Source organism: Vulpes vulpes, chromosome 6 (genome assembly GCF_048418805.1).
Source record: "Vulpes vulpes isolate BD-2025 chromosome 6, VulVul3, whole genome shotgun sequence".
Classification (NCBI taxonomy): domain Eukaryota; kingdom Metazoa; phylum Chordata; class Mammalia; order Carnivora; family Canidae; genus Vulpes; species Vulpes vulpes.
The window spans coordinates 108,326,973-108,346,883 of NC_132785.1; the positions used below are offsets into that span (position 1 = coordinate 108,326,973).

General features: G+C 40.2%; 1 protein-coding gene across 6 annotated transcripts in view; it reads right to left on the reverse strand.

Moving 5' to 3' along the window:
* The window catches only part of AREL1 (apoptosis resistant E3 ubiquitin protein ligase 1), a 42,432-nt gene that overhangs the window by 15,919 nt on the left and 6,602 nt on the right, over window positions 1-19,911 (reverse strand). For 3 of the 6 annotated variants that reach the window (XM_026008599.2, XM_026008598.2, XM_072762041.1), the window contains exons 2-5: window positions 9,555-9,868; window positions 4,901-4,961; window positions 3,378-3,604; window positions 1,932-2,169 (exon numbers count right to left, since the gene is read on the reverse strand). In XM_026008599.2, coding sequence (XP_025864384.1) covers window positions 1,932-2,169; window positions 3,378-3,604; window positions 4,901-4,916 — 481 coding nt within the window. In that variant the 5' untranslated portion in view covers window positions 4,917-4,961; window positions 9,555-9,868. The remainder of the gene's footprint in view (window positions 1-1,931; window positions 2,170-3,377; window positions 3,605-4,900; window positions 4,962-9,554; window positions 9,869-19,911) is intronic. The other 3 variants (XM_026008600.2, XM_072762040.1, XM_072762042.1) reach the window with 1 other exon arrangement.

The window sequence follows — 19,911 nt, forward strand, 5'->3', positions numbered from 1 at the left end:
TTCTCACAGGTTTATTCATAACAGCCCCAAACTGAAAACAATCCAAGTGTCCTTCATCTGGTGAATGGCTAAACTATGGGACATTCACACTGTGGAATGAATGACACTCAGAAATAAAAAGAAACCAACTACTGATACTCTCAACAACTTGGATAAATCTTTAGGGAATTATGCTGAGTGAAATATAATTCCAATTATGTAACATTCTTGAAACGACAAAATTACAGAAATGGAGAAGGGATTAGCGGGCTGCCAGGGGTTAAGAAACAGGTGGGAGGAAAAATGGATGTGGCTACAAAAAGGCAACATAAGGATCCCTGTGGTGATGGAAATGTGTTGACCCTGACTATATCACTGTCAATTGACCTGGCTATGATATTGTACTTTAGTTTTGTAAGATCCTACTACCACTAGGGAAAATAGGGTCAATGGTACACCAGATCACTCTGTATTATTTCTTACAACTGCAGGAGAATCTATAATTATCTCAAAATGAAGAGTTCAATTTTAATTTAAACATAAAAGGGCTGGGTGCCTGGGTGGCTCAGTATATAATCTCGGGGTCCTGGGATCGAGTCCTGCATCGGGCTCCCTGCTCAGTGGGGAACCTGCTTCTCCCTCCCGCTCTGCTGCTCCCCCTGCTTGTGCTCTTTTTCTAATAAAAAAATAAAATCTTTACCAAAAAAAGGGGGCTGATACATATTGTAAGGATATGACCCGTTATCCACTGGTGGCAAGGAGGTGGGGTGATGATAACTCCTGTGGAAACGAGTCTGTGAGTGAGTCACTGAAGTAAAGGAGGAGGTACATGGAGAAGGAGATGGCTTGGGAACCACCCTGTCCACAGCCTTCCTCTGTAAGAAAAGAAAACTGAGGACCAGTCAAGCAAAGATACATAAATCTTAAGACCCCTCTTCTTACGGTTTGACTCCAAAAGGTTCCCAAAGTCCTCTCATTTCTGTGGATACCAACCTGGCCAGTACTTAATGACACCCTTAAAAGGAAGCCAAGGCAGGGCACACAGAGCAGATAGGATCTTTATACACTGAACAGATTTGCTGCAGAATTAGAAGTCAGAGATTGTACCTTTAGGCTTCAAAGTCAGTGAGCACCTATTATCTGGCATAAAGGAGATGAGTGGGGAAAAAAGTAGAGACCGAGTTCTCAATTCTTAGATACCAGCAGCTCGGGCAGACACTCTGCCATGAGAAGTAACACACATATGGGTGGCAAGGGTGGAATTAGGGTAAGGGGCTTTTACTTGAAAAGATTTCAAAAATCAGAAGAATTTGCCTTTCATCTATCCTGGCACCCTTACCCCTTAAGAAATCACTAGGCCAATGACCCAACAATTCTACTCATAGAGAAATAAAACCGTACATCCACACAAAAACTTGGACACAAGAATTCACAGCAGCCAAAAGCAAAAACAGCCCCAAATGTCCATCAATTGACGAATGGATAAATAAAAGGTGGTATAGCCACACAATAGAATGTCATTTAGCAGTAAAAAGAAATGAAGTCCTGATTCATGCTATAACATGAATAAACCTTAAAAGCACTATGTTAAGTCAAAGAGGTAGTCACAAAAGGTCATATATTTTATGATTACACTTATATAAAATGTCTGGAGTAGGCCAATCTACAGAATGGGTAAAGGGTTACTTAGGGATGGAGAGGTTTGGGGGAAATGCGAAGTGACTGTGAACGGGTACAGGATTTCTTTTTGGGGTGACGAAAATGCTCTAAAACTGACTGTGGTGCTGGCTGTGCAACTCTGAGTTTTTAAAGCCGTGAAACTGTGTATTTTAACTGGGTGAATTATGTGGTGTGGGCATTAAATCTTAATAAAGGTGTATTGTTACAAAGCGAGGCAGGAAAATAAAGGAAGATAAGGATGGGGAAAGGGAGGCAAAAAAGAAGGAACATACCAGGCTGAAAAATCTTATAGTAGGGACTGTAGGCCACATTTAATCCACCAAGCTTCACTGAGATTTCGTAACGGCCTGCCCTGCGCACGGTGAAGGCCACTTTGACCACATTGGAACGGGGCTCCTGGAGGACCTCCTGGGTCACTGGAATCTCCACGGCCAGCTCAACGTGGGAGATGTGAATTCTCAGTCCCACAGGCCTATGTGCTGGGAAAGGTTGCCCGTTCTTGTAGAACAACTGCGGTGAGGAGATGAGGGGCCCATATTAGGGAACAGGAGGAGAAAACCATTTCCCACCTAACTCAAGGGAGTGTAGGGAGGGAGGAGGCGGCTGGCAGATCCCAGTACCCACTGGTTCTTCCACTCCTGCTCACAGACACGGAGAGAAACAGCACAGCTCAGAGAAAACATTAAATCATGAACAAGTTCTTAATTTGTTCACAAGACGGGGATAAAATGTACTGCTGAATTCATTCTGACTTGACATTTCTGAGCTGCAAATGTTGCCTCCTCTGTATACCCAGTCCTTATTATTATATTATCACTGTTAACCCGAAATGTGAAGGTAAGTTAGTAGGCACCACTTGGCGCTGAGCAAGCTAACGCACCAGGCAGGGCTGGCAGAGGGTGCGGGGTGGGGTGGGGTGGGGTGGGTGGTTCAGGCCATCAGCCTAGTAGAATGCTGCAGTGAAGTCATGGGGGTTGGGAACAAACTGTTCTGTAAAGGGCCAAAGTAGATATTTTGGCTTTGTGGGTTAAACACAGCTACTCAATTCAACTGTGGTTAACTATTCAAGTGTAAAAGCAGCCACAGGCAACACAGGAAGATGAATGGGTGTGTCTGTGTTCTAATAAAAGTGTATTTACAGACACAAGAGGTGGGCCTGATTTGGCCCCTCAGGCCATAGTTTGCCAACCCCCAATCTATCACAGCTATCCTTTTTGGTAATATTCTTTTCATTTGGAAAAAGCAACATTAAGCTTTATACATCTTCAGAGTTAAACACCCACTAAACCAAAATAATAGAGAAATTTGTGACCCTTCCAGATATTCACAATTGCCTGGGAATTGCCATATTAACAGGTCCTTGGGAATGGCTGAAAAACAAGGAAACACGTTTTTAACATTTCAGGCCAGCACTACCAACAGACTGAACAGGGCTCTGGAAAGCAAGTGATTCTGAAAACCCAATGGGGGGCAGCCTGGGTGGCTCAGCAGTTTAGTGCCACCTTCAGCCCAAGGCCTGATCCTGGAGACCCGGAATCGAGTCCCACGTCAGGCTCCCTACATGGAGCCTGCTTCTCCCTCTGCCTGTGTCTCTGCCCAACCCTCCACCCACCCCCCCGCCCCATGTCTCTCATGAATAAATTAGTAAAAAATCTTTAAAAAAAAAAAAAAGAAAGAAAGAAAACCCAATGGGTATGGAGACAGAAACATTCCCTTACATGCACTCGGAAGGCCATGCTGTGGCCCACCTCATAGGGGTCCTTCCAATCCCAGGAGACTTTGCAAGACCGGGGATCCAGGTAATTTCCCCGCACGTAGTCATAAATCGTCCGGTCCCCTCTGCGCTCACGGTCCTCATTCTGGAGGAAGCTGACTACCCGTGCGGCAAGCTCAAAGAGGAACTTAATTGTGAAGAAGAATGCAACCACAGACACTGTGATCCCACCTATGTAAAAGAGAGAACACACATACCACCTGCCAGTTACACATTATAGCCTCTCATTGTAGAAAAGGCCAGTCATCTTTCAAAAATTAAGTCAGGATGAGAGAACAAGACTTCTGAAGAAACACTGTACTAGGGCTCCTGTGTGGCTTAGTCAGTTAAGCGTCTGCTTCCAGCTCAGGTCATAATTCCAGGGTCCTGGGATTGAGCCCCACATCTGGCTCCCTGCTCAGCAGGAAGTTGCTTCTCCCTCTCTCTCTCACTCCCCCTGCTTGTGCTCTCTCACTCCTTGTGTGAAATAAATAAATAAAATCTTTAAAAATAAAAAACACTGTACTGGGTCACTACCTCTGTAGGTGAAGAGAAGAACTTCTAAGATTTTATTTACTTATTTATTTATTTATTTAGAGAGCACGTGACAGCAGGGGGAGAGGCAGAGTGATAGAGAGAGAGAAAGAATCTCAGGCAGACTCTGCACTGAACATGGACCTCGACTCGGGGCTTGATCCCACAACCCTGAGATCACGATCTAAGCTGAAACCAAGAGCCAGATACTTAACTGACTGTACCACCCAGGTGCCTCGAAAAAAGGAACTTCTATACCAGGAGTCAGACAAACAGGCCAAATCCCAACCACTGCCTGTTTTTATAAATAAAGTTTTATTAGAATACTGCCCCACCTATTCATTTACATATTGTCTAGCACTGCTTTTGCCTTAAGCCAGCAGAATTCAGTAGTTGTGACATAGCCTGTATGTCTGGGAACCCGAAATATTTACTCTTTGGCCCTTTATGGAAAAGGTCTGCCAACCCTAGTTCTATATCATTGGCCTATTGAATGTGCAACCCCCAACTTCCTGCACGTGCTAGGCCCTCACAGGAGTCAGGGAAAAGAACGTCAATTCTATTCCCTCCATTTGAAAGTCTTCCCCTCTCTTGTCCACTTGGTAAAAGCCCTCCCCAATCCTCACCTGCGTGAGGAGTTCCCGCTCCTGGGCTCCCTCAAACTCTCACATGTTATGGCTTTTCTCCCCCTTCGTGTTACAAACTTCTTGAAGGCAGATTTTTACCTTATTCGACTTTGCCTCGGCAGGAAACAGTGTCTGGCACAGACCAGAATTACTCCATAAATATTTCCCAAATGAATGAATTCCACTGCCAGCTCTGTGAAGGTACATTCTGGCATGGGTAGAAATAATTCTAAGTCTATTTTCAAGGGGAAAGGGATAGACTGAGAAGCAAAAATGATGCAGCAACCCTAACAAAAAGCTAATAAAGAGAGCTTTTGCCATAACATACCAATAACGTAAAACATCAGGTCCCTTCAATGCCGACGGACAGCCGAGGATCACAGCTGCAGCTGCAAAAGAAAACTTGTTTAGTTCTTTCTCCAACTCTCCCTTACAGCCATCTCAGAGAGAGACAAAGAACATATGACTTGAATTGAGTGACTCAAGCCTTACTATCCTTGTCCTCTCTAGCCTGACAGGTGCCCTATAACAAATGTCAGCAAAACAGTGACTGCATCACTCCTAAAGTCTTCCAATCTACGACCACCCTAGGAATACCACCAACAGCCACTTGCTTGCTTTAGTGCTCATTACAAAATGCAATAAGATGGCTTTTATCTTCTTAGATCCAGGGCCCCAAGACAGTTTCCCTCCCCCATGCAAAGTAGTGCTAATTAACACAAGCAAAGAGGATAATGGAATCACTTTCCCCTTCTATTTGCCTTCTGGAAGTAATTCATCTGAGTAGAAATAGTTATATCAAATGGGGATTTTTAAAAGTATTATTATCATCATGTTGGCACTATGTAATTAAAGTAAACCACAAGGTCGTCCCAATAATAAGCAGTGGGCATGGAAGAGGTCATTCTTGCTGTTACCAATTAGACAACAGGTCTTATGGAAGATGAGCTTAGCAGAAGGGCCAAGGACAGGAACAAAAGGAGGAGACTGTATTTATCCTAAGTGATGCCTGTCAAGGTCAGAACAATTCAAACAGAGGGATCCCTGGGTGGCGCAGCGGTTTGGCGCCTGCCTTTGGCCCAGGGCGCGATCCTGGAGACCCAGGATCGAATCCCACGTCGGGCTCCCGGTGCATGGAGCCTGCTTCTCCCTCTGCCTGTGTCTCTGCCTCTCTCTCTCTCTCTGTGACTATCATAAATAAATAAAAATTAAAAAAAAAAAATTAAAAAAAAAACAAAAAACAAAAAACAAAAAAAAAACAAACAGGGGCCAGAGTTTGAGGGGAAACTTTCACTGTTATTAAACTTTTTCCAGAATAAGACTTTAATCGCCGTTACTTGAACTTAAGGTATTACCAAGGAAAAATGCAATGTACATTGACATTGGTATCTTATCACTGAGTTTGACCTTAGTATAGTCTATAAGAGCTCTTCCCTCTACAATGCAGTGGAGTCATTCTTTTCAAGTCAATGTATATTAAGGTTATCAACATTAACTCAACCCAGTACCTTTTATCAGCAATAGAATATTACTCAGAGACAAGACAGCTGAAAGGCTATCTAGGCTCAAGTCTGGGAGGGACCAAAACAAGTCTTGTTCTGTTTTTTAAATAGGATATGCATTTATATCTAACTGTACTGGAAAACTTTAAAAGAATGAAAATGGCCATCAGTTCCTCTGACAGTAACAATATTCCCAACAGAATCCACAGACAGTAGAGAAATTACTTTGGCAAGCAACCATACCACATTTCATAGAAATCTTTATTTAGACTGGCATCTAAAGTCCTACTAGAAAAGAGATCCAAAAAAAAAAAAAAAAAAAAGAAAAGAGATCCACACAGGGAACATAACACAGTCTGTATACAGAGATTAGGCTGCTCCCAGGAGGGTCTATTATAAAGAGACAATATATAGACCCAAAAGTTGGGATCACAACTACTGAGCCTCTTTCCCAAACAAGTATCTCATCTCCTGGGACCGTATGCTGAAAGCTGTTTTCATCTCTCAAAAAAGCATCTGTCTGCACCTCACAGGATGCAGATGATACCGCTGACTTTGTAGAAACCAAACTGGCAGATGAACTGTCTGAAGTCCTCCCTCAGTTGGATGCTATCCAATCTGATCCTGGATATGAAAATATGGTCCTTAGCAAAGTTATAACACTCAGCAGAAAATAAAGTGTATGTGGCTGATGTTAGAGGACTTAGAAGAACAAGAGCAATGCCAATTGTATGGCAAGTATCATGAGGGCCAAGAAAATTGCCATGTGCTATCTCTTGACAACTATAACATTTCCTGGGAGAGGCAGTGGATAAGCAGTGAGTCACAGGCCTGCAGACCAGTTCCAAGGCTGCAATTGCGTGACCTGTCCAGGATTCAGAATTCTCATTGCTATAGAAAGAGTTGAGGTTTAGCCATTTCCATGGCACCATATCCTTTAGTGTTGCACAACTTCAATATAACTCCCCATAGCCATCAGGACTCTAAAATCAAACAGTACAGCAAACAGCCTCAGTCCTCATGAAGCTAGCAGTAATGAGCTTGACCTTGCTGAGTCCTTGTCCATTTTTTCCTCATTCACTTATTTCTCAGCCAAATTGTTACCACTGATCCAGAACACTGAGATTTTTTCCAGTAGGTCAATTCTACATTTGCACTCCAATTCCTTTTATTATTTAAAACTGTGCATACCTGTCACCACTTTTTCCCAAACGACCCTCCTCTCTTCTCCTGGAAACCTCCTTGTGGTGAGGGAATTAGCTCTGTCGATTCATTACCCCTTGATTGACCTTTATGAAGTATTCCACTTCTCTACAGTAGCTCTCAACAACCTCCCTGACAGTATCTACCCATCTCTCAACTGGTCTCATTTTGAACTTGCCTTCCTTCTACGTCTTCCTCCTGTCTTGTTCCTCTTGAAGGCTGTCACAAACCTTCCTATCTTTATCACTTAGATCACTTTTATTCGAGATTTCACTTCCATTCTGTAAGCACTTTCTGTCCTCTTCCTGACCCTGGTTAAGGCTCTCTCTGCTCGGTCTCCATTCTCTTCCCCACCCACAGTATTCCCCTTGGCTCCTTCTCCTGCAATACCTTGTTGCCATCCTGTGATCTACCGGACTCGCATCCTTTCCACCTGGACATCCAAGCTCTGAAACATCCTATCTCCATGCTTTGCAAAAGTCACTTCCTCTGCTTCCACTTACCACTCCCCTCTCATGTCTCTATGAAATCTCCTAACCCTAAAGTCTAGGGAAAACCCTGTCTCCCCTCCCTGAAATCTTCCCTGAGCCTCAACTTAGAAATTCCATTCCTCCTCTGAATTTGCACATTACTCTATTATTTATCTTATGGCACTGATATTCTCTTTCATTTTAGCCCCGTATTTATTTTCCATTTCAGAGTGGTAAATAACATGAGGCAAAGACTCATCTTTAAAATTCTCCATGGCATCCAACAGAACTGCCTATAGTAGCTGCAAGAAATATGAATAAGGTATCTGAATTATCGGATAGGGTCAAACGTTTGTTCTTTCCTTTGTCCAGAATGCCTTAAGGATCAGGGATTTTTCTTGATGGGACCTCCTTTCTGATACAGTTTTTAAAGACTTCTCTAAGTGGCAGTATATTCACTTAACCACGGATTATAAACTCTTCAGACCACAAGTTACCAGTTTGCTTCAGTTCTACAAGTATGTACCAAATACCCACAACTACCCCATAGGTTCTTATGCATGGCATGGTATCTGGCTTTATGATTCTATCTCCCTTATCTTGAGCTTTTATTTTTCCATAACAGCTTCTATAGTACCCTCCATTTTCTGCTGCTCACACTTCTGCTTCATAAAATTAGTTTGGAACTCTTCCCAAGACTAATTCAAGCGCAAAGAAGCAGTATGTAAAGCCTCTGCCATACTAATTCTTACCATTCAGCTACCTGAGTATTTTGTTTTCAAGTTCATCTCTTTAGTATCTTGCTCTCATAAAACTCAGCAAACTGTGTGATACTCTAAGTTAGCAGAATAACAGTAGTAGTAGTAAAGTAATACTCCCCACCCTGATTGAGCCACTTATGATAGGCCAAACACTACACTGTTTTTATGTGTTAGCTAAGTAGTTGTCCCCATGACAACTTGGTAAAATAAACACTATTATTCTCATTTTACAGATTAAGAAACACACACACACACAAGCTGAATTTGGAAAGTTAACCTGAACATCTTCCAGCTGGTTAAGTGACAGAGCTGAGACTCAAGTCTGCGCCTAACTCTGAAACCCAATGTTCTAAGCCTAACAACACTAAATCATGACAAAAAATGGAGTCATGGCAATTGTGAGGTGTTTGGGAAGAGGAGAAAGATTAAAAAAAAAAAAAAAAAAAAACCAGGTAAAAGAAAGTATGAAAAACATTACTTAATCTTACTGTGAGGAATCCCACCAGGAGATTAAAATTAGAAAAATAAATGCTTATGGCCCTTTTTAAAAATCTTGAAATAAAAATAAAGCATGACAAAGGAAAATGGAATGCAGTACCAATTATCTAATGCAGAAATATCACTTGCTTACTAAAAGATCCCGGGCCAGTTGCTTAATACTACAGTCCTTTGGCTCACATTGCCTACAAAAGGTGGGGGAGAGGGAACACTTGAAAGTACCTGCCTCAAGGGAATGTCAGAAAATTGACTAACATACCTATTCTAAAATTCTTTGCTTTTTTTAGGAGCCTAAAGATTTGTGATTATAATGCCAAATATATTTTAACCCTGGCACTGGAGATGAGTGATGAAAAAGTCACTTCCTAGAAACAGAGAACTGATTTCTTCATTCTCAAAGGTGCTCTGGGTGGGGGGCAGATGGAGTATTCTAACTGCAACTACGCACTTCAGCAGCGATTCCTTGCTGAAAAGGTTTAGATGCTGGTTACTGAGTCTGTGTTCTGTATCCCAATAACAAGTGAGTTTTAACTAGTCTATGGTCTTACCTTGAAACGAGGGCCCATGTTCTGGGAACGAAGGGGGGTACTTCTATTCACCAAAGCAGGCAACTTTTGGCACCATTCACCTCGTCCTCCAACCTCCACAGGAAAAAGAATCGCTGCAAGGTCAACGGAAAGTGTCTGTCCATTGGACATTCACTGAAGCTGCGTCACGGAAGCATAGGGTCAGTATTTCTGGAACGGACTGGATGAATTCCAGGATGGAGAAATTGAGCCCCAAAACTATTATCCTGGACTTCTCTCTAGTGCAGGGTGCAATCGACTGCCAAAGGATGCATCTGTCCTCTTGTCCCAGGATCCTACTCAACAGAGAAAAAAGTGTCAGTGGAAGAAGTTTTTATTTCTGAAAGAGAATCCCCAGAAAACATCAAAGAGGAGGTAGATAGGATGGGCAGAGGAAATTCTGGGACACTAAAAATAAATAAGGCCTGGTAAACTCGGAGTGGGCTTTCCCAGCTAAAACTACACACACAAAAAAAAGGCCAGTGGCAACCTCACTGCCTTAACTGTGTCACTCCCCAAAAGGAAACTACAGCACTTCAGTTGATTCCAATCCTTCAAGAGAAGTTAGTAAGGCACAGATTTAAAAAGTGAGCCTCATCACTTATCACATGCCCAGTTCCAGTTTAATGGGACTGGAGCATAGGGTGTGGGGGTATGGTGAAGAGAAATGAGACCACAGGATAGGTGGGGACACATTACAGAGGGCCTTATTATGCCACAGAAGCAATCAAAGTAATATTCAGTTCGAAAGGGGAAACCACCCAAAAGCTTTAAAACCTATGTGCCTATGCAGTCTGCTGCCTTTGCACCCATGGCTGCATTTCTAAGACATGGTGAAACAACACTAACTTTATTTTTTAAATAGTAAAATTTACTGACCAGGAAAAAAAGTCTGTGAACTTTCAAGATAAAGTCACTAAGTAAAGTCTAGTAAAGTCAGTGTGTAACTCAAAGACATTTGAGTTATAGTCATTTATAAACTAAATATAGCAGAAGAGGGATTATGGCAAAGCATACACAAACAACCACCATAAAACAAATAAGAAGCTACTCATCATTACAAAAAAAGATTCTCTTTCCACATGGTGGGAACCGTGCTCAGTTCTTCATCTATATTAACTCACAACCTCAGGACAAATAGAATTATCCCCATTTTACAGATGAGGAAACTGAAGTACCTTTTCAAGATTATGTACCATTAAGTAGTAGAGCTAAGTCAAACCCAGACAACCTGGACCCAGAATCCATGCTTTTAATGACTACCCTACTGCCTCCCTCCCCTGGGAAACCAAGAAAGAAAACCCACAGTGCTAGTAAGAAAAGCAGAATGGAATGAGTGAAGGCCAGCAGATCAAACAAGTTAGCAAACTTTTATAATTAAAAATAAACAAGTATATGTATTTATTTTAAAATATGGTGACAGAATTGCCAAGTACATGAGCCAAAAACTGGGTCAACTAGCAACTGGAATCAGCTTAAAGGATCCACAAACAAGATAAGTTCCATAAACTATAGGAGCTCTACTAGAATGCTATCTAAGCATTAAAAAATGACACCTTTTAAGGAATAAAGAAAGAAATTTCCCACAAATAAAATGCTAAATAAAAAGCAAGCACAACATTATTTAGATAGCATGAGCCCAATTTTTAAAATGTTACATTACATACAAAAGGCTAGACAGAACATAAAAATATTTAAAGTCGTCATGTCTTGGTGTACGGAATTATAAATAATTTTTATTTTCTGCCTCTTACAGTGTCTTCCAAATTCTTACTGATGTAAGAACCTATTAAAAGTTTCTACTTCTGGAAAACAAATAACTTATGGGGAGAGAACAGGCAAGTTATCCTTTTTCAAATTAGAGTATAAGAAATTAGCTAAAAATAATAGAATGTACTGAAATTTTATTTCTATTCATTATGATCTTAGTGGGTCTCCAGCCCTGTAATCAGCCATTTAGTTATTAAATAACTCCTAGTTCTTTCTTTAAGTAGTCTTTTTTGTTTGTTTGTTTGTTTTAAGATTTTATTTACTAGAGAGAGAAAAAAAAAGAGAGGGAAGGAACAGAGGCAGAGGGAGAAGGAGAAGCAGATTCCCAGCTAAAGAGACAGCACCCCAATGCATGGGGCTTGATCCCAGGATCCTGGAATCATGACCTGAGCCAAAGGCAGATGCTTAACCAACTGAGCCACCTAGGTGTCCAAATAACTCACGGTTCTAACATCATTTTTACTGCACCCCACCATGAACCTACTACCCATGATAATGCTTCATTCAGTGTCTCTAGTAAGCCTCAAAATTCAAATCAAGCACCCTCCCCCTTCCTGGTCCGATTCTCAGGCCCCTGTGAGGATTGCCCCCCTGCCACGCAGACCCTATCACTTGCTCCTCTGTGATACTCCTATGTTGAAAATACCTCTATTATAACATGTATTAGCCTGTAGTTGTTGTACTGTATAGTAGTCTCTCCTAATGAATTCAGGGATCTCTAAGGATACTGACTGGGTCTTACTCATCTTTGTCTCCTAGTAGCTAGTATGCTATTCAGTTTATTTCCATCTGTACTTTGATAAGGGCCCCCAAGTGATTCCTACACACATTAAAGTCTGAGAAGCTCGGTCTAAGCTATAGAGCAGTCCCTCCGAGAAGCGACCCGATATTCGGTATCTCTAACGGACTCACAGGGAGTGTTGATGCTGCTGGTTTACAGATCATGCTTTTGGGAGCAAAGGTCTAGGGCAGGAGTTGGCAAACTACAGCCTGTAGGCCAAGTCCAGACAGCTGCTTTTTTTAGAAGAAAAAAAAAGGTGAACACAGCCAAGTTCATTCGTTTACATATGGTCTATGACTGCTTTTGCACAAGAGGAAAGTCGAGTAGCTGCAGAAACTCGTGGTCTATAAAGTTTTCCTATCTGACCCTTTACAAAAAAAAAGTTTACCAATCTCTAGAATAGAGGTCTCAGTCTTAAAGCTACATAACTGCTTAATATAAATGAACTCATTTTTATAAATCAAAAAAAGCATAAAATCATTTTCTTCTAGTTCTACTGTCCCCTCTTAGGAAAAGAGCTATAAAACTTGCAACATTATGCAAATATTTCTCCTGGCTAATTTCAACTGTTATTTAAAAGTTTTATGCCTCCCATACCCCAAGTAGGAATTTTATACAATCATTTCCCCAAAGTACATGTTTCCTACAATTACACTTGCATTTTATCCAGGCTATAATTTCCTAAAACCAGTACCTCAAGGACCAATACCATATCCAGGTTTCTAAAATTATTACAATATATATTACTGACTCAGGGTCTACTTTTAAACTACTATAAAAAGTCATGAAAAAAATGGTGTGAAAGTCCACTTTGGAATTCTGGTGAATAAAGAAAAGCAGCAATGGCAGCACACAATCACCCAACTATCATCCACAGAGTCCGACAAAGAAAGATGAGACAAAAGAAAGATGTTGGCTTTGGAAAATGTAGTCTTCAGGATTCTCTATACAGAAGCACCAGCCACAAGCCCAGGAAAATCAAATCTTAAAAAAACAAAATCATTCAATTAAAAGAGGCCCACAGTTTAGAGTGATCTAAGTAGGTTCCAAGAAACAAAGTGCGCCATCAGATACTTCAGATTATTAGTTTACGTTTTCCTTTGCTTAATTTCAGCCTTGGTTTATTCTCCACCAAATCCCACCATAAGAGATCACCCTCCCCCATCAAGTTTATTCTCGTGAGATATTTATACAGTTGTGTATTCCTGCTATCTCAGTTCAGCCAAGTTATACGGTTTTCATTTATATTCTTCCCTCATCAGTCAGCCCCTCCAGTCTCTTAATCATTCCTGTGGGTCTTCTGTGAACTCTCTCCAGCTGGTCTCCAGTGATCTGGTAATGAGGTGCCTCCAACTGACTGCAGCCTTCCAGAAACAGCCTTGTTAGAGCAAAGATGAGCTCACCCTCCTCAGTTCCATGACATAATACTCCTGAGTAGATAATCCCCCACATCACAGCAAGCTAGCATACTGCCATATTAGACTATAACCCCATTCCATGCTTCCCAGATTTGGGCATTGGAGCATGTCAACGTGCTGGAAGCCAGAGGGTAAATGGTACAAGTTCCTGCAGCAACCATTCACTGGAGGATGAGGTGGGTGGGGAGAAAAAAGTATTTTCATCTTAAAACACTCACACATAATGGAATAGGATGCAAAATTTGCATTAATTTCTAAAATATGGGTATGTTCATAATATTCAGATACTTGATACTGGAGGCAGAAAAGCTGCTTGGGGCTCTACTCCCAACTCCTAAGGAGTTACATGCCCACTATCCTCTACCACCAAAGGTACTTAACTGCAAACTTTGAAAAGCACTACAGTCCCCACTCAACTTATGGTTCATTACCCCACTACCACCCATCCCATATACCCACATTTTAAATAAAATTTTTTTCTGCTATGTTCCCCCATCCCTGGATATCTATATTTTCTCTTTGCCTAACATAATTTGATAAAACATTGTTTTTAGCAAATTCAGCAAATTCACTGTAACTCACTGACTATAATCTGCCAACATTTTCAGGTTCTTCTGTAAGGTTCATTCTTCATTCATTTCATATTTCTTGAGCATTTGCTATCTGCTAGATAGTGTGCTAAAAGCTAAGGTAACAAGGATAAGTAAGACAGGGTTTTTCTTACCTTGGATGAACTCTGTCCAAGGTGGGAGATGGACAATACAATGTGGCAAGTACCACAAAAAAAGGAATAAACAATATGTGGAGGGCAAAGGGAAGAGAAAGGTAACTATGCCTGAGAGTGGTTAAGTAATGACAAGAGAGACAGCAGAGCTATTACTTAAGACTGAGCAAACATTGGCAAGGCAGACATAAAAGGACTAGTACTCTAGGCAGAAAAAAAACAGCATAGGCCAAAGTTGAGTCAAGAAAGGGAGTGAAGAAAAAAAAAAAGAAAGAAAGGGAGTGAAGAAAAAGGTCAGCATTATGAAAGCAAAGAGTTTAGAAAGACCACCTGGGGCAAACTAAGGTGACTGGTTCTCAGCACTGTACGGTAAAGTGCTCAGGAGCATGACTCTTAACTACTGAGTAATCTTGGACAAGCTACTTCTCTTCGGTTGCCTTGGATATAAAATGGAGGTGTCCTAAGAAAAGGAAGGAACTCAGCTGCTCTTGAGTGCAAGATACGGTGCATAAGACAAAGGACTGGAAGAGGCTGGGAACTGGCAGCAGGTGATTGGCAGGATACGGCTTTACGTGCAAACCAGGCTGCCAGCTTATGATGGTAGTTTGTGTCCAGGCCACAATGACAGCCCAGCCGGCAGTAAATTATGAAGATGGCATTGAGTGTACCTGAGGGACTAACTGGTTTTCCAGAGAAATCTTATTTGGAAACAACCAGAGCAACAATCCAAAATACCGAGTGTTCTCTTTTTTTCTCAAGAGTGATGATAAACAAATCTACCTTTACTAAGAACCCACTAAGCGCCCCCACTGTTTGAAGTACTTTACTTATTATCTCACTTAACTAGCAGCAATCACATAAGGTACCTGTATTGTTAGCCATGTTTTATGGACTAGGACACAGAAGCACAGAGAGTTAAAATAACCTGCCCATTGTCACCCAGTTGACAAATGAAAGAGCCAGGCAATGAGATTCCAGAGCCTACACTCAACCAGGAACACTGATGTGTCAAGAACCCCAAGAAAGGGGGGGGGGGGGGGAAGATTCTTGGGATAGGAAGAATGAGAGTTCAAGAAATACTTACCCTGGAAATTTCAAAGAATATGACTTCCTTTTAGACTTTAAGCAATCACAACCAAAAAAAACCAAAAAAAAACAAGAGATGTTTTTTAACTAAGGGAGAACGAGGATCACACATTAAAAGAGACTGAAGAGGAGGATAGATCAATCAATGGCTGAGAGTCAAGGAAAATGCTGGTCCAAGGGAGCAGCCGGCACTGGCCGCAAGGCTCGTGGGGGGTGGGGAGGCTAGAGTATGCATTGTTTCCCAGTTAGAGGCAACAGGATTAGTGACCTGTGAGGTCAAAAAGATAAAAGAGAGCAAGAAGCCAAGGACAAATCGGGATTTTTTATGCTTGGGAGCCTGGATGAATGATGGTGGTGAATTAAGGAGGCAGAGCCAAAGCTTAGGGAAAGATAATGAGTACAGAACTAAGTCTGAAGTGTCTATGAGATATCCAGGTGAATATATTTACAAGACAAATAGAACTAAGCATCTGAAGCTATGGAGATACCAGTATCTTGAGGGCAGTTAAAAGACACAGGAAATAAAAAGGAATGTCATGCAAAGCAAGCAGACCAAGAAAAAGACCAATTATAAAACCCTGAAGGGATCAGCCTTAAATGTACTCCTCAACCCTCCAAAAAGGAGGTAAAGAGTGAAAAGAAACAATCAGAGAAGAGGGAAAAACTGTATAAGTGGTTACCTGGAGGCAAAAGGAAGTGAGTATTCTAGAAACTGGTGGTCACAGTATTAGAACCAGTAAAGAGTTAGGCCAAACCCTAATCAACCCCAAGGTTTTTTCCCTTGATTATTTGGAACTATGATTCTCTAATCAAGCAACTCCAAATAAAATGTGTATCTTATTTCCACCTACTCTCATTAATAATACTAGTCTTTTAGCCTAAACTTGACCCAACTTGATAACTAGTAAGCTCTTTGCAACTCAATTCAGGGATATTGATTATTCCAAAATTATTATTTTTATTCCAAAATTATTTTAGTGTCTATAACAAATTCAGATCTGAATTAATCTGAATCCAGTCTCTAATCCTGCAAAAATCACTGGCAAAAAAAAATATTCCCAAAATCAGCTGTATTGACATATAGCTTATATATAGTAAAAGTCACCAATTTAAAGCAAACAATAAGAGCTTTGACAATTTTCTGAGGTTATGATATAAAACATAATCATGATACAGAACTTTCATCATCCTAAAGTTTTCTCATGATCCTCTTGTGCAACCACTGATGTGCTTCCTATCACTACAGTTTTGCCTTTTCCATGTGCCAAATGGCATCATATACAAAATGAAGTCTTTTGTATGTGGCATTTCTCCTTCAATATATTTTAGATCCATATACGTCATTACATGTAGCAGCAGTTCATTTCTCTTTACTGCTGTGTAGTAGTCCATTATAATACAATTCCTTCACCAGTTGAAGGATTTGGTTCTATCCAGTTTGGGGCTATTATGGATAAAGATGCTATGAACATTCAACTGTAAGTCTTGTGTGAACACATGTTTTCATTTCTCTTGGGTAAACAGCTAAAAGAGTGCTGGGTCACATGATAAGTATATATTAAACTTATAAGAAAGTGTTACACTGTTTTCCAGAGCATCTGTATTATCTTGCATTTCTACCAGCAATGTATGAGACCTCCAGTTGTTCACATTTGCCAAAAGTGAATATTGTCAGTCTTTTAAATGTTATCATTCTAAAGCAATCCAATGAGATACAACAACTGCAAATATTTACGTACCCAACTTAATGTAGTTAATAACAAACATAAAGGAAGAAATCAATAATAGTATAATAGTAGGGGACTTTAACACCCAAATACTTAATGTAGTTAATAACAAACATAAAGGAAGAAATCAATAATAGTATAATAGTAGGGGACTTTAACACCCCACCTACATCAATGGACAGATCATCCAAAAAGAGAATCAGTAAGGAAACAGTGGCTTTGAATGACACACTGGACCAGATAGATTTAAGAGACATTCCTTCCTAAAATAGCAGAATATGAATTCTTCTCAAGAACACATTCTCCAGAATAGATCACATAGTAGGCCACAAAACGAGTTTCTCAACAAATTCAAAAAGATCAAAGTCATACCATGCATCTTTTCTGACCACAATGCTATAAAACTAGAAATCAACCACAAGAAAAAAATCTGGAAAGAGCACAAATACATAGAGGTTAAAAACATTCTACTAAATTTTACCCATTCTAATAGGTGTGAAGTGGTCCCTCAATCTGGTCTTATTTGCATTTCCATAAGGACTAACAATATGGAAAGTATATTTTCATGTGCTCATTGGCTATTTGTGACACTTCGTTGGCACTCAAATTTTTTGCATTTTTTAAAATGGAGCTGTTTGTCCTCTTACTACTTAGTTTTAGAATTCTTTTTTTTTTTTTTAAGATTTTATTTATTTATTCATGAATAATAGAGAAAAGCAGAGACATAGGTAGAGGGAGAAGCAGGCTCCCTGATGCAGGACTTGATCCCAGGACCTGAGCCAAAGATTACCACCTGAGCCAAAGGCAGACACTCAACCACTGAGCCACCCAGGTGCCTCAGTAGTTAGAATTTTTTATTTTGCAAACAAGTCCTTTACTAGATATATGTTTGACAAAGATTTTCTGTGATTTGTTTTTAACATTTTCTCAATAGTGCTATTTACAGAATTAAAGTTTTTCACTTGATGAGATCCAACTAATCAATCATCCTCTTTTATAGTTTGTGTTTTTTATAGCCTAACTCAAGGACACAAAATTTCTTCTAGAAATTTTATCCAAAGTTTCACAAACAAAAATTTCTTGTTAAGATATTTAACAAGAGTACACGTGAAAAGATGCTCAAGAGGGATGCCTGGGTGGCTCAGCGGTTGAGCGTCTGTCTTTGGCTCAGGGCATGATCCCAGTCTGGGGATCACTCCACACCAGGCAGACACAGACAGAGGGAGAAAGCAGGCACTGGAGCACTCTCCCTCTGTGTCTCTGCTCATGTTCTCTCTGTGTCTCTAAAATAAATAAATAAATGGTTTTTTTTTAAATAAATAAATCTTAAAAAAAAAAAAAAAAAGCAGAACTACATGACCCAGTAATTCCACTTCTGGGTATTTACCTGAAGAAAATGGAAATGAATTCAAAAAGATATATGCACTACTATGTTTACTGCAGCATTATTTACAATAGCCAAGACATGGAAGCAAGCCAAGTGTCTGTCAATAGTTGAGTAGATAAAGAAGATACTTTGCGTGTGTATACATATGTAAACATACACATAAATATACACATACCATATCTCCTTGATATTATATATACATACACATACAAATATATATAGGTAATGAAATATCACTCAGTCATAAAAAAAAAAAAGAATGAAATCTTGCTATTCAGAGCAACATGGATAGACTCCTAGAGAGTATTATGCTAAGTGAAATAAGTCATACTGAAAAAGACAAATACCATATGATTTCACTTATATGCAGAACAAACAAAACAAACAGAAATAGACTCATAAAATAGAGAACAAGCTGATAGCTGCCAGAGGGGAGGGGTGTGAGTGGATGGGTGAAAATAGGTTTAGGAGATTAAGAGGTACAGCCTTTAAGTTACAAAATAAATTAAGGCACCAAGATGAAAAATACAATATTGTTGACTATATTCCCTATGCTGTAATATCTTTGTGTGGTAACAGATAGTAACTACACTTATCATAGCAGGCATTTCATAATGTGTATAATTGCCTAATCATTATGTTGTACCTAATACATACACAATATATATGTCAACTATAATTTAAAAATACAAAATATGGGATCCCTGGGTGGCGCAGCGGTTTGGCGCCTGCCTTTGGCCCAGGGCGCGATCCTGGAGACCCGGGATCGAATCCCACATCGGGCTCCCGGTGCGCGGAGCCTGCTTCTCCCTCCGCCTGTGTCTCTGGCTCTCTCTCTCTGTGACTATCATAAAAAAAAAAAAAAAAAAAAATTTTAAAAATACAAAATATATTTTTAACAAGTTTCTTAATCTCCTGCATGCCCTTTATCTCCTTATTTACTCAGTTTATTATTGCTTTGTTTCTTTCAAATTCAACTCTCCACATTACCAACTCTCCAGCATTTCAGTTACAGTCTATTTCAGAATTTTGAAAGATTTTTTTTTAATCTTTTAACAGGTCTCTCCCTACTCTGCAAACTAATAAAAGGCATTTCTAAATGGAGCCAATGTTTTAGATCCTCAGTTCTCTTCAAATTGACATAACCCTCTGGACCCCTGATGCTGGGTCTTAACATGACAACAACAAAATTCCAAAACCCAGAGCTTGTGACTGCAGGTTAAGCCAAGGACAATGAATCTACTTGCCCTTCTGGTTCTGAAGAGAAGCTTTTACAAACTTACTCTCACCTGAGAGGAGGCTGGAAACCGTTCCCTTATCAGTCACTGGTTAAAAGAAAAGTTAGGCTTATCAAGGTGAAGCTGACAGAGACCAAAGTGATTTTCCATTTCTGGATTCAATATGGATTCTCTCTGTTGCACCATTCTCTTTAAAACAAACCAGAGT